Source organism: Manis pentadactyla, chromosome 3 (assembly GCF_030020395.1).
Source record: "Manis pentadactyla isolate mManPen7 chromosome 3, mManPen7.hap1, whole genome shotgun sequence".
Taxonomy (NCBI): Eukaryota; Metazoa; Chordata; class Mammalia; order Pholidota; family Manidae; genus Manis; species Manis pentadactyla.
Window position 1 is genome coordinate 199262814 of NC_080021.1, and position 15035 is coordinate 199277848.

Sequence of the window (15035 nt, forward strand, 5' to 3'; positions counted from 1 at the left end):
CCTGGTGATGGTGTGAGGCCTGTGTGACTCAGCAGCGGGAGGACAAATAAGCCTGTGGCTGAGCATGCCAGACCCCTTTGATGTGTCGCTCTCCTGAGCTGCTGTGTCCTACCTTTGATTGTAACAAGGCTGAGTTGTGACTGAATCCTTCAGTCCTTTCAGCAGCAGAACATTTAAGATAATGAATGTGTAATTAATGCACATTATCTTCTCCATAGATCTTCAGACTCCTTATCTTAATGCCACCTAAACTGTCTGCTTGCTGGGGGCTCTTCGTTCTTGGCAATCAGTCTGTTGGCTTGGAAAGGTAAAGGCACTCTGTAAGGGGCATGGTGCTGGCTCTCAGCTGGGACTCTGGGCTCCCTGAACAGGACCGGGGAGAGTTCAGGTGGTCTTCCTTACCTGCGTGTGAGATGTAAAAGCACAAAGCCCCCTTGCAAGCAGGGGAAAGTGAGCACAGGGCAGGTTGGGGCAGGGACGAGCCACCTGATGTCAGACCTTCTCCTTTCAAGCTCCATCATCAGTAGACTTAACCCAGGGTCCCCCGCCCCCCATCAAAAATGGAGGAAGAATAATTTCAGGGAGCAAGAATAGGGATGACTGGATGCAGGCGCTTCAGGCTGAAGCATACAATTCCAGGAGTTCATGGAGAATGGATCCTAGGCTGAGCAGCTGAGCAGGGCCGGACCTCCCAGGGGGAGTGAGTCACCCGCATGGAAGTGACAGGGGTGGCACAGACCAGCTCTCCACAACACACACATGCATACATACGCATGCATTACATATGTGCGTACATACAAACTGCATGCATACATAATGCAAGCATTCATAACTTAAAAAAAATAATAGTGTATTGAGGTGAAATTCACACGACATGAACTAACCATTTTAAAGTGAACAAGTCAGTACACTGAGTACATTCACCATGTACAGCCACCACCTCGATCTCGTTCCAAAACATTCTTATCATCGCAAACAGAAACCCCATAATCATTAAACAGTCACTCCTCGCCCCACTTCCCCAGCCCTTGGCAGCCACTAATCTCCTCTTTGTCTTTACGGATTTCCTGTTCTGGACGTTCCATATAAATGCAGTCATACAGCATGTGACCTTTTATGTCTGGCTCCTTTCACTTAGCGTAATGTCTTCAAGCCTCATCCACGCAGGAGCCTGGGTCAGAACGCCTTTCCTTTTTAAGCTGAATCATGTTGCCCGTGCATGGGTAGATTATCCCTGACAGCATTTTTTCCACCTTTTGGCTATTGTGAGCAGGCAGAGCGGCCAGGAGCATGCATGTACGTGTACTTGTTTGAGTCCCCATTTTCCATTCTTTGGGGCATATGCACAGGAGTGGAACTGCAGGGTCAGAGGGTACTGTTATGGTTGAACTTCATCTGTAACTTTCAGCCGCACCCACCTCAGGAGTTGGTGGCTTGGAGAGAGCTGTTGGGGCTCAGAGTCCCACCCGGGAAGGTGGAAGAGAGGGCAGCCTGCCTCTCCTTGAGCTGAGGGAAGGAGGTCAAAGAGTCAGCTTGTTATGTCTCCCTGGAGATCAGAGAACACAGTGAATCGTTACACCACGCACCTGAGAATGCCAGTGGCTCCAGGTGGTAACTGTAGACAACACAGCAAAGAGATGTGGCTGGGTGAGTTTGGCCCCCTCTCCTGATTTTCTGGGTGCAAAGCCTAGTGCAAGCTTCTCGTGGGTCAGAGATGGGCTCTCAAGAGGGATGGTGTGAGGTTGGATCCACACGAGGGCTGCCTGCAGCCGGGAGAGAGCAGCCCCAGAAGGAGCTGGAGGTTCACCCTGGGCGCCAGGAGCTGCAGACGGGCTGTAAGCAGTCAGCTGGAGCAGGGTGCCTGCTCCTGGGTAAGAGAAAGATCCTGGCCACCAGATCCAGCAAAGAGAAGGTGTTCAATTCCTTCCCTGCCATCTCATGGTGGTAGTAATCAAGCAAGGTCCTAACTCACCTCCCCCCCAGCCAATTACCCACTCCCACCCCTGGAGAGGATAGAAACCTTCCCAAGTAATTTGGAATGAGACCTGGAAGTGGCAGGTGGGAGAAAGAGCAGCTATCTGAGCTCCCCACCCCCATCCACATGGACATGGAGCTCAGAGCTGCAGAGAAAGAAGTCTTACCTCTGAGAGAAGTTGGGAATATTTTTATTTTTAAAACCACACTGGACAGGATGTATTAAGTTCCAAACTGAAATTGTGTTTTGTGACTAAGAGTGGCCAGGAGTTGCTTCCAATTCCTCGAGTGATCAGGCCCAGCCATGAAGTTCATGCACAACCGTGGAAAAAAAAAATTTAATAAAACAAAGTAATATATTGAAATGCAAGGGAACAATATAGACCAGAGCTGTTGAGGTAAGGTCTGGCGTTGGCATTTTCATTCCTCCGGCTTCTGGTCATTGTTACCGGTTGTAGAAAAAAATTCTCTGGGGCAGTTGTGTGACTTTAAGGCTTGGAATGGTCAAAATTGTTCAGGTTCACAAAGTCAAGTGTTGTTTAAAAAATGAATTTCTTACTCTTCCCCTTCCTCCATCTCAGTTTGTGCAGCACCACTATTGTGGCTTATGGTTTATATTTGCGATGCGGGATTACATCCTATGAGTCATGCCTGTTCAATGTGTTTAAATGTTGTTACCTTCCTTAAGAGCAAAGCACGTGACTTTCCTATGTATCTGTCCCTTTTGCCCCAGGACAGGGTCCTGCACACAGCAGATGCTCTACCTAGAAAGGGTTTGTTCTCTCTGTAATAGACCTTTGACTTGCCACTCACACTGCACCAGCCTGGGCTCAGCAGACGCGCTGAGGGCTTCCCAGCCAGCAGGCCGGGCCGTTGTAACACGGGGGCTCTGTGCGCTGCCCGCAGGCGCCTGCAGGGGGCGACTTCTCTCCCTGTCACTTCTTTTTCCTCTTCAGCACAGGCCTACTGGGCTGCCCTTCCTTAGACCAGAATAGGAAAACGGAGCTGAAAGTTATTAAGCAAGCTTGTTAAAATGGCAGGCCGCCTCCAAGTCCTCCATTTCTCTGTGCAACTGCTTGGAACCCTAATGGGGATTTTTTTTGCTTAAAAAAATCTGCAAGAGGAAATCTACCACATGTGACCCACCTCTCCTTGCAGACCACACACGAAGACAGGAGACAGACTGTATCATGATCAGTCCACCCAGAGTTCTTGCTAAAACAGACAGCTGAGCCTCACCCCAGAGTTTCTGGGTCAGGAGGTCTGGGTGGGGCTGGAGAATTTTTATTTCTGACATGTTCCCGGGAAACACTGATGCTACTGATCTGCAGAACATGCTTTGAGAACCGAGCCAGACTATAAGTGATTGGCTGGGGTGCCATTAGTGACCCCAAACCACTCTGAAATTAATTGCTCTGAAATGTCTAAAGCGTCTTAAAAACATCCTGAAAAATCCTCTTTGCCAACCCTCCCCACCTGGATAGATGCCCCCTGAAAGCCCTCTCGGGAGCTTCTTGTCCAAAGCGCAGCAGGCCCTTGCCCTGAGATGGTCCTCGTTGCAGTCACTGAGTCCTCTCTCTTCTGTGTATGGCTCCTAGTTCATCTCAGGAAGAGCCCTGAAACTAGAGAGCCCTCCAAAGAGAAGCAACCAAATGCTTCTGGTTCTATGTATGATGAAGGGCAGACAGGTCAGCCCCAGTGAAGAGTTTGAGGTTTTCTCTCCCCCTGTAACTCCACCCAAAAGAGAAGAGTCGGGCATGCTTTCAGGAGGAACAATGACCCGTCTGGCCAGCCGACTCTCTCAGACAGTGATCCCACTTGGATCGCTCCCCTAACTGCACCTCCACGATAGGCATGGAGCTGCGTCCCACAGAGGGCCGTGGCCCACCCCTGTCCCCGTCCTTGGAAAGTCAAGTACAGAGTGTGACCCGAAGGAGAGGGGACAGGAGTGCTGTGCTCAGCCTCACAGAGCAGCCTCTGTCCTTTGCATAACCGTGTGCCTCCAGTGGGCAATCTGTGCGGTCCTAAGACAGTGGGTCTGAACGCTGACCGCACATTAGAATCAGCAGGCAGGGGGAGCTTTCAAAAAGTGCCTATGCTCAAAGCCAGCCCATCTGTTAAAAATTTTTTTAAAAGGAGGGTGAGAATTTAAAAGAAATGAATGCAAATGCCACCAAGGGATGTTTAAAAAGAATACTAGCTTTATTCAATGTGGCAGAAAATGGAAACAGGGTAATAGAAAAATGTGGTTGATTCCTGGGAAGAGGCTGAAGGGATCTTTCTAGAATGCTGGAAGTGTTATCTTGATCTGTGTTGTGTGAGTGTGTGTGTACATCTGTGAAAATAAGCATATATATAAACATGCACACACACTTATATATATAAAATAAGTCCTTAAGATATATGCTCAAGTTTAGTATACTTGTCACATTTTACATATTTTATGTCTTGATCAAAATGTAAACAGTGACTACCAATACTCTGGCCCTACTCCAGGGGTTGTCACTTAATGGAATGTTCTCAAGCTTCCTGATGGTTTTCCTGTGTAATCAGGGTTGAGAAGCATGGTCGTAGAGGACAGGGCCACCCTTGATGGGAGCCTAAGGCTCGTGGGGCAAAAAGCGCCTCATGGCTCACATTAGGTCCAGCTCACGTAAGGTCTCCCCATCAGTCTTGCCAGAATGAGGTACAGCTCAGTAGACAGGAGTGTGGGATTTGGGGGGCCACTGCCCCCAGCCCTCAGGTTGCAAGTGTAGCCACACTGTGTTGTGGGCAGAACCTTAAAGGATACCGAGGCTCTGGTGTTGGGGGAGAATCTGAGGCCTGTGAGGGCAGGGACAGGAGTGGGCACAGGCTTTCTCAGGACCCTTCCGCCACAGGACACCTGCATTTCTCGGGAAGGGGAGCAGCTCCACTCTGGGAGAATATTTGCTAACCTGGATCTGGGCCGGATTCTGCTTGTGAGGGCCAGCTCAGGCCCACCTTACAAACACTCTGAGTTGGCGTTGTCGGGAGACCCAGTATTTATCACCGCCGGCTTTTCCTCCTCCTTTTCTCCGTTAGGGCTGACGGGTGGGCATGCTGCCAAGTCTTGATTATGCTCTTGGACTGGGGAAGTCAGGGGGTGGATTCATCAATGAATAGACAAAAGGGAGATAAAAGGATTAATAGTATATAGCAGGTGTCTCACCTTTCTGGATGGAAGTGGAGGGGAAAACGTAATGTAATTGCCACAAGCCCAAGGCCAAGAAATAAAATGAGAAGGACCTTTGAACACTGTTTCTAGGAGGCATGTTGTTAGCTGTGGGAGACACACAATCACAGCAGGTGAACTTCTGGAATTTATGCCCCAGGGAAAATGTGGAAATTAGGTGACCTGGGTCTTTCTCAGCAATAAGGAAATTATTCAGAAAGATGTTTTAGTGCAGAGGTGGAGTAACCAAAGCCTCAAAGGCTGGGGAAAGGTTAGGTTTAGGAAGCAGTGTTTAGTTTTCCTAAACGAAAAGCCATATGGTGTCCTCTGGCGCTCCAGATAGAAGCACCAATTTCACTGCTGATGGTTTTAATTCAAAAATAGTTGAATGGGATCTCCCAGCTATGGTGATACAGAAGTAGGGGAGGGAGTCAGAAGGAGGTATTTAAAATGGTAGTGTTAAAGTAGAAACTGAGGCCTATTAAAATTTTTGATGAGCAAAAATCAACTGGGATCAGGTAGTGCCCAATGGGAAGCAGTTAGCAGGGCTCTACCGACAGGAGCTGGGAGAGATTTTCTAGCAAAGGTGCAGAAGCAAAGGAAGGAAATTCTTGAATGTCCATAGTTTAAAGCTTAGGCAGTAGTTTATGATTAGTTATCCTTAGGTTTCCGTTTTACAGTCTGAAGGCATTACAGGCTTCTATTTGGGTTTGCTTATGTGGGCTGCCATCTCCCGCAAGGCTGACCACCACACGCAGGTACAGAAATGGCCACCAACGGACCAGCAGAGGGTATCACCTCACTCTGCGACTGGGAAATCTGTGGCTCCGAGAATTACAGCACTCAGCTAAGGTCTTGTCCACCAATGCAGTGCTGAGACTGGAGCCTGGACGCTCCCCATCCCGGGAGGAGTGAATCCGATTGCCTATCTCATGGCAGCCACATGGGGTGGGGGGGGGCTGCTCACTGTGGCTGGAAGGCCAGGAGACTTGATGTAACCTGCCTGGCACTGGATTTTCAATGTGAGCTGGTTGTTCTCTGGCTTAGGAAAACCTCCCTCCACTAGCACTGTGAAGAGGGGGGTAGAGAAAGTCAGCTCCAGCCATGGCTAGCCTTGGAGAGAAAATCAGAGTGGGTAGTGTGACAGCCCATTCATAATCTGAGCCCCTTGCCCCAGCTGTTTGGATAGAAGAGTATGAGTGTGGTTAAGAAACAGGGAGATGGTTCTGGTCTGATGCTCCTGGCAGAAGCAGCCTTGTGGGAAGAGAATGGAAGGATTCAAAACTCTGACCCGAACTCGCTGGCACTGACCTGGTCTGCACTTGGCTGAGAAGTTCTCCTATATCCAGCATTGCCTCGTGTCCTCTGGACTTTTAAACCCATGCTCAAGAAAGAGCATTTAAGACTGAAGACTGTGGACTCTAGGAAAATGGGGGTTTGTGGAAGGTTTGCAATTTCAGGAGTAGCCTGTGCAATGTCTTGCTCTCTCGCTTGCCTCTTGAGGTCTGTGACCCCACACCCCCTGGCTCTCCTTTCTCCAGTGTCCTTCGCTGCCTCCTCCTCCCTGTACCCCACCTCTTCTAAGGACTGGAAAATTCCTTAGAGGTTTTTCAACTAGGTAAATTGGGAGTTTTCAGGACTCATTCTGGACCCCGTTTTCTCTCTACACTCTGCAGAGGTGATCTTCTCTTTCCTCCTCCTCCTTTGAAGTAACTCCACATACTCATGACACTTAAATCCATGTGGTTAGCCCAGAACCCTAGGCTCACTTAGCCATTTGCCTATTTGATATCTTCATTTATGTGTCTCATGAGCATCTCCAACTCAGTGTCCTTCATACTGAACTTATAACTTTCCTTTAGTAAATCCTATTGATTCTATCTCCAGATATATCAAATGTATCCACATAGCCTCCATCTCTCCGCCCCCACTCTTGCTTGAGGTAATAGCATCTTCCATATTAAACTTGTTCCTGGCCATTTTGTCCCCTGATATCACCTCTTAACATGACTTTCAACTGTTTCTCCATAGAACACCAGAGTGATCTGGTTAAACTGCACTTCAAATCATTTTGTCTCATACGTAAATCCCTTAATGGCTACTTAGTGTATAGAGAATGAAATCTAGCAGTGTACGGTGACCTGGAGCCTGTCTACCTGTGTTAGCCATTAGTTCAGTTCACTGACATTTCCATTTCTTCTGTGCTTCCAGGCACATGGAATGACTGCGCTTCCTCATATCCTGTGACTTGCTTTGCACAATGAAACATGAGCAGAAGTGATGTGAGCTAGTACATGACTATTAATGCACTTTGCTCTCCTGCTACAGTGATTAGGGAAACCAGTATTGATCTGATGTTGCCATAGATTGAAGCAGCCTGAATTGCTGGTAATACATGTGGGAGAGCTGCCCTAGAAGTTTGCCCAAATCCACAGGCGACTTTAGATGAATAAAAAAAGCTTCTGTTGGGAGATTTGGGGATTGCTTATTACTACAGCAAAATGTAGCCTATCCTGATTGATACATTGTAGAAAGGGGGTTTACTTGTGGGAATCCTCTTTAAAACAAAGGCAAAAGACAGTTTCTTCAGAAAATTTCCTTGTATTTTCATTAGACTATAAAAAAATCACAATTGACTAATTATTCACAAAGGAATCGCAATGAATCCCAAATTGGAGTGAATTTCTGGTGGTCTAAGGAGCAGGCACATGTATTTTTGACAGGAAATGACATTCTTAGTTAACCACTCTGGATGCAGATGGTCAGGACTCAATTGCTATGGGGAAAAAAGGGAGGATGCAGGTGAAATTTTACAGAGAGAATCTGATAAGGGAAAGGCACCTTACGTGTATTTAAATCCCATTACCAAAGTTACACATTAACTGGGGAAGACCTACTTTCTCCCCGTCACCCAAGTAACACCTGCTTCACATTGTCTTAGATTTCAGATGTCCCAGGAAGGATCTGAACCATCTGAATTTGGCTGAAACAGGACCAGTTCGTGGGGAACACATATTTTCCACGCAGGCGCATTTCTCTCTCCTGCTCAGGCTCCTATTAGGAGGTACCTGCGATGATCGGCAGTGCTTAGGAAGAACTTAATTGGAGAGAGAGAGGGAGGGAGGGAGGGAAGGAGAGAAGACAAAGAGGTTGAAGCAAAGGAAGGAAGGGAGAGAAGGAAGGAGAGAAGGAAATAAATCCGAGATGAGACTGGAGTGGGGAGACCGAGTAAGAGGGGAGACACGACCAACCCTTTCTAAGGACACTTTAAACACACCAAATGGTGGGTGGCATTGTTCTGATCTTTTTTACCCAGGGTGACCGTATTTGGGGGACTCAGCAGAAATAGTGGTCACTACCAAGAACGCGGTGACTTCTAAGTGGGCTGGCCTCCAGGCATAGCGACCAGAAATAGCAGTTCTCAGAATCCGTCTTCTCCAGAGTAGATGAGAGGCCATCGGAAGACCCTGAAAACGAGGGTGCCCCTGTCTGCTGGCACCAGGGCACTGCTAGGGTTATTCCATGGCGAGGCGGCCTGTGGTATGGCCCCAAATTCCCCACTTCTGGGGACGGAGCAGATGGCCTCCTGGCTGCAGGGCAGGGCTCCTCATGCAAGCGGAATGGGCCGCGCTGGTGGGACAGCACTCTTTCAGCCTGAACTGTGAGCAGTCCGGCCCAGGCAATCTCTGCCGTTTTGAAGGGCGAGACCGCGTGCCCACTGTGCAGTTCATGTCCAACAAGCCTTACGATTGGATTAGTCCATTCTTGCTCCAAGCTCCAGGCCTCGCTGTGGGCTCTGCTTCCTGGGCTCTTTGATGAGGCCGTCAGTGGCTGAGTGGAAAGCTTCAGGCTGGGCCGTATAAGCCGAGGCTGCGGGCAGCTTGGGAGATCCTGGGAGTTTTCCTCTGGGGAAAGGGGTAGGGAGCTGGTTTTCCAGACCTGCATGGACTCTTGACAGAAGGAGGGCACTGAGTGCCAGTGTTCGGGCCAGACCCCGCTGCCTTTGATTGGGTGCTGCCCACCTGATGTTCCTGCTGGGCTGCCTCTGGGGTCGCGGTCCCTTGCTGAGTCACCCGATTGTTTTCAGACGGGCCTGGGGCTCCTCCCTGAGGGAGGCTTTGCTCAGGCACCATGAGCTTGCCCTTGTGTTGCTCTTGAAGACTGGCTTCCTGGTGGAAGGTTTGGACTGAGCGGTGCATCTCTAGGTGCGTGTGCCACGGAGATTCGGGGGTCTGGACACAGCCTCTGTCAGCCTCCTCCGGGCTCCCCTCTGCCTCCGGATCTGCCTGTTCCTGGGACAGTGACCACCTTCTCTCCTTGTTAATCCAAACAGCACTAACCATGGATTCAGCAGGGGCAGGCATGTTCCCTCCTGACAAACAAGGCAGAGGGTCACCACTGGAAGATACGGGGGCAGCTCTCACTTTGGGGGTCTCTGAGCGTTCAAGCTAAAGGAAGGCTGTAGTCAAAATGTCAAGGAGGCCAGGTACCCATTACCCAGCATGCATGTATCACACACACCCGGGCACACACCTGATCCCACCCGCACTCCCTCCCAACCCCACATTCACACCCACATAAGCTGCCTCTAACACATACATGCACACTCATGCACAATTATTCATTCATTCAGCAAGTATTTATGAATCACTTATTATGGGCCTGGCATTCCTGACTCTAGGTCCAGGTTACACAGCAGTGAACCCTGAGCCAAAATCCACATCTTCATGGGTGTATTCTAGTGGGAAAGGAAAACAATAAGCAAACAAATATAATAATAAAATTTCAGGTGGTAACAATGCTAGGGAGAAAAACTCAAGCATAATAGAATTGAGTAACAGATTTCGGTTTTTGGCTGCAGTGCAGAGTGACCCCTCAGAAGAGCTGGGGAGCTAGCATTGCAGGCTGAAAGGACAGCAAGGAGGGTGGGCACATGCACGGTCACCCACGTATTTGGTCAGGTGCCCTCCCCCGGGGGAGGAGAGTCTCTTCATTTATGGGGGTTTGTGCTCTGGGATTCCAATCCTGGGTTTCCCATCCAAGGCAGGGGTGGAGGGGCTGTGTTTTGAAGCAGCTCCTTTTGGAGGACAGGCCCTTTTCCTCCTCCTGTCCTACAGACCCTGTCCTGGGAACATGTGCGCGGCACCCACTGCTTCTTGGACTGGCTTCAGGGGTGAGGGTGCAGACCCATGTCTTTCTTCTCGGATGTATTTTTACCACCTTGTGGAACATGACAGTTTATCATTAATCCTGGTGGCAGCAAGGGTTGTGGTAACGGCTGAGAGGCATGTTCCTATAGGAAGCAGGCCTGGGACCAGCCTGGAGTTCCCTCAGAGTTGTCAGTGATTCACTTGAGCTTTCCTGCATTTGTCACTACAGGAGACCCTATGGGTGGCATGGCAGGACTAGGGTTATGTGTTGGAGGAATTGAGTCAGAAGGAAGCTCCTGAGCTCTGGGTTTGGGAGTCCCGGAGAAACAGAGGTTCAATCCCAGAAACACTATTTCCAGGGAAGACTGAAGATTTGCAACTTCTTTATAACCACACTGTTCTGTCAGCACAACAGACATGAAAACCTTTACAGATATTGAAAATGCTGTGTCCTTATTTGAAGCCAAGGAGGAAGAGGACATGATGGGAGACACAAGGAGTGGGAATCCTCTCCCACTGTGACCCCAGAAGGAAAGGACCCAAGACGGACAGGCAGATCTTGGTGGCAGAGAGGAGCCTCCTCTGCTGTCAGTCCCAGTCCAGGGTCCACGGAGGACAAGGAAAGGGGCTAAGTGGGGAGGTACTCAGGGGGCCCTATCCCAAAAGCAGACCCTGTTGAGATTCATGAGGTCCCCTCCACACCTCTGGTTAGTGCCTGCTCTCCACTGGCCAAGCAAAATATAATTAAAGCAATTGTCTGAAGAGTATAGGGACATTTCAGATCATGCTTTTCATTTGTTTTGTTCTGGTTGGTCAGGGACTAGGGAGGACAGAAATATTTTAATGATCTACATGCATCCTTAATTCTCCATCCTTGGCTCAGTTTGCTAGAAGATACCAGTTAGGAAAGACAGAGGCATTTTGAGCTTGTTCAGCTGGGCTCAAGGAATGGGGAATGGAGACCTGAAAAGGGGAGCTACCTTACAGGGCTGTTGGGAAGTTTCAATGAAATGTACCTATGGAATACCTAGCCCAGATGTAAGTTCCCATCCCTAGTCCCTTTTGTGCACGAGATGGAGCACACACTGTCTGAGTGTGATAAAAGCATATGCCTTTTGGACACTAACCACTGGGGTAATAAGAACTTAGATCCATCCCATATACTAAGATAGGATGAAAAAAAGCTAATTCCATTAGCTCCCAGAATTCCTGCCTTTCTAAATGTAACCCAATGTCTTGAGATACTGAAATAAATTTTGTGTGTGTGTCTCAATGGTTACTCTGTCTTCCTGGGTCTCTCTGCTGTACTTGACATAGAGGAGCTCTACCTTCTAAACTCCCTCTGCTTGCTGGCTTCATGATATTAATAGCTTCTGGTTTCCTCCTACCACTAAAAAAAAATTGTGGGTAAAATGCATATAACATAGAATTTACCATCTTAGCCATTTGTAAGTGTACATGCAGTTCACTGGTAAGTACAGTCACATTGTTGTGCAACCAATCTCCAGAATTTCTTCATCTTCTCAAACTGAAACTCTACACCCATTAAAAACAACTCTCCATTTCTTCCTCCCCTGCCCCTCACAACTACCCTTCTCCTTCCCATCTCTGTGAACTAGACAGCACCAGGCACCTCATATAGGTGCACTCTTAACATCTGTCCTTTTGTGACTGGCTTATTTCACTTAGCATAATGTCCTCAGGTTCCGTCCATGTTCATCCAAGGTTCAGCACTGTCAGAATTTCCTTCCTTTTTCAGAATAAATGGAGCTCTCCTACCAGTTTGACTATTCGCTCTGTCATCCTTGGCTTCTCTTCCTCTGCTTGTCCCTGAAATATCTGAATATCCCAGAACTCTCATTTTCATGCCAGCCTCTTATCAATCTAACACGGACCCTCCACACTTTTATCTATGCCTACAGCTTCAATGACCATGCCTATATTGATGACCCCATATCTGTATGTCCAGCCCACATTTCTCTCCTGAAGTTTAGGCTGGTTGAAGTTCTACAGACAGCTGTCTGAAACACTACATAGTCAAAAACAAATTCGTCTCTCTGTCAGGAATCTTTTTCTCCTGCCTTCCCTATCTCAGTGAATGGTACCACCATCTGTCCTGTTGCTAAAGTGTAGACAAAATTGCTTTTTTGCTTTCCTAGCATCACTTTACCTGATTTTTTTGTAATCTTACCCTGATTTCTCCCTGGAGAACTACCTTATTACTCATACCCAGTCCGAGGACTTCAAGTGTCCTTACGATCCAGACTCATGGCATGAGGGACCTGGTCCTCAGCCTGTCAGCATATAAATCTGTGAGGAGTTTTTACATATCCATTCATTCAGTTCCTACAAAAACCCTATCCTCTAGGTACTGTAGTTACTCCCATTTGACAGATGGGGAAACTGAGTCACAGAATTTACGTATCCTGTTCAAAGTGGCACAGCAAGTGAATGGAGAGCTGGGACTCACTGCGGGCTCTTCTTCAGATATGAGACAAGTAGCTGAGCTCACCATCAGTGCCCTGCTGCTCCCAATTATAGAAGGAACGTGGAACGGCAACTGTTAGCAGTACCCTGAAAGACTCCCACGTCCTTGGAAAGCACTGCCTGACCACTCCACCTTGCATAATCTGCCCCAACCTATCACAGGACGAGGGAGGACTTAGTTATAGAAGGCAGGAGAAGGGGCCGCTGGGGACCGGGTCTGGTGAATTCTATGGGGCACCCGACGTTTGAGATGTTGTTGGGGCATGCTTTCATTTGATTGTGGTTTTAACTTAATAAGTGTTTACTGAATGACTAAATGAATAAAGACCCTTGAGGATGAGATAGGGCTTTAGGAACCTTTTGGTTATGCCCTGCAGGAGTGGGGGGCTGTTTGGCTGTGCCAGTTCAGTTCCAGAGGATCCCACTTGGTGACACCCAAATAGTGGGAGATGGGCACCTTTAGCTCAGAGGTGTCACCTTTTTCTCCAAAGGCCGCACACTTCCTGTCCTGCACAGTGAGGTCCCTGTGGCCCCTGAGTCCTTCCCAGCCTGGCCTGGTGCAGCATGGGCCACTCAATGAGTCCTGAACTACACAAGTAATCACAGAAACCTCTGGGCACAGCCTTGACCTTTCAGGGGACCTTCTCACCTCCCTTGACCTGTTCCTGGGTTTGAGGATGAAGGCTTGGATTTGACAATCGCTTGCTTTCTGAGCGTTGTGCTCCTACCTTCCTCCAGAATGAAATCTGAGTTCCCAAAGGGAAGAGGCTTTTCCTCGGAGGAGGGGTCTGTGTCCCACTGTACCACCCTGGCCACTGTTCGAGGCTGCAGTGAAGCTCTGAGAGCCAGGGCGCCTGCTGAGCCCCTGAGCCCTGTGCATCCTCTGGCCGGTACCCAGGCTGGAGGAAACACCACGTCTCTGTCCAGAGGCAGTTTCTCTGGTTTCCAGGGTGCCTTGGTGAGACCCAGCCAGGAAGCAGAGCTCCCATCTGCCCACCTGGCCTAACGGGGAGCCAAGCCCAGCTTGCCAGGCAGACCTGTCTAGCAAGATCAGAGCATAAGAGCAGAGGCCAGGAGCAGCGGGCTGCCTGCCAGCCGCTGGGTAGAGGCCCCTGGCCCAGCTGGCGCTGGGACGGAGCTGAGTTCTGTCCTGATCCTGGCTTGACTCCGACAGACCCGGGTCCCTGCTCTTCCCCACCAGGAGGGCTCTCCCTGCCTGCAGCTCCACCTGCCCATTCAGCACTCAGCCACGGCCTCCTCCCCTCCCCTCCTGCCCAGGCACCCTCCCCTCCTCCCCACCCCTTCTGCCCAGCACCTGCCTAGCCCTACCTTTCGGGAGCACCACAAGGTGGGCCTGGGCCCGCTGCTGCCGCCTCCAGCGTTCGTACTGTGCGCGCAGGAGCTGGACGCTGAGCGGGGGCCCTTTCCCCAGGGACTGAGTGCCGGAGCCCTGAGCCATGGAGTGAGACCCAGGCCGCCAGCAACGGGGCAGGGCCGGGCATGGGCAGGGCAGCGCCTTCATCCGGATCTGGGACGAAGGTAAACACCGATGGGCGGAGCGAGGGGCGGAGGTGAACAGACGGGGAGGGAGAAAGGGGAGGCGCTGCAGGGCCAAGTGGAAAGGTGGGAAGGGAGTGAAGCAAAGGGGAGGGAGGGGGGGGCGGAGAAAGGTGGAGGAGGGCTGCTAGGAGGACACCTGGGGAGGAGGAAGGAGGGGTATGTGGGCTTGGGGAGGGCAGGCATAGGGCTCACAGAAAGGCAAGCACAGCTTCTCAGTCTATCTGGGGCCCAAGGAGGTGTCGTATTCCGGGTCCTTCACTGCTTGATCCCAAAGTTGAGAATCCAATTCCGAGATTTTCACAAAGAGGTGAACTCTCCCATTTCTGGCAGAGCTGGAGGTGATGCTGGGTAATGCCAAGCGGCTGCTCAGCTCCGCTCATGCCTCCTGGACCGGAACCTGGGCACTCATCAGCAACGCTGCCCATTCAGTCTGCAGTTGGAAAAGGGACACCCTCTGCAGCCACACAAAGCTGGTGCCTCGGGGATGTGCACGCCGCAGCCATGCCTAGGAACTCTGGGCAGGAAAGGCGCCTCCAAGATCTCTCATCCTCCAACACACATCCCAGAAGAAAGCCCAGGCCCAAAGTCGGTGGAGCCTGCAGCCAGCCCCACCTCTTTGGCACCCGTACAGCCTCTGAGGTCTCAGCGTTCTCCAAGCAGGAAGTCAGTCA

At 50.0% G+C, this 15035-nt stretch overlaps 1 protein-coding gene across 1 annotated transcript; it reads right to left on the bottom strand.

Annotated features, from left to right (window-relative positions):
- Nucleotides 1–4395: 4395 nt before the first annotated feature.
- C3H9orf152 (chromosome 3 C9orf152 homolog) lies at nucleotides 4396–14326 on the bottom strand. The gene is made up of 2 exons (XM_036903351.2): nucleotides 14134–14326; nucleotides 4396–9539 (listed from the first exon to the last, which is right to left on the bottom strand). The coding sequence occupies exons 1-2, from the start codon at nucleotides 14324–14326 to the stop codon at nucleotides 9013–9015; spliced, it is 720 nt and encodes a 239-aa protein (XP_036759246.2). The 3' UTR covers nucleotides 4396–9012.
- Nucleotides 14327–15035: the final 709 nt, after the last annotated feature.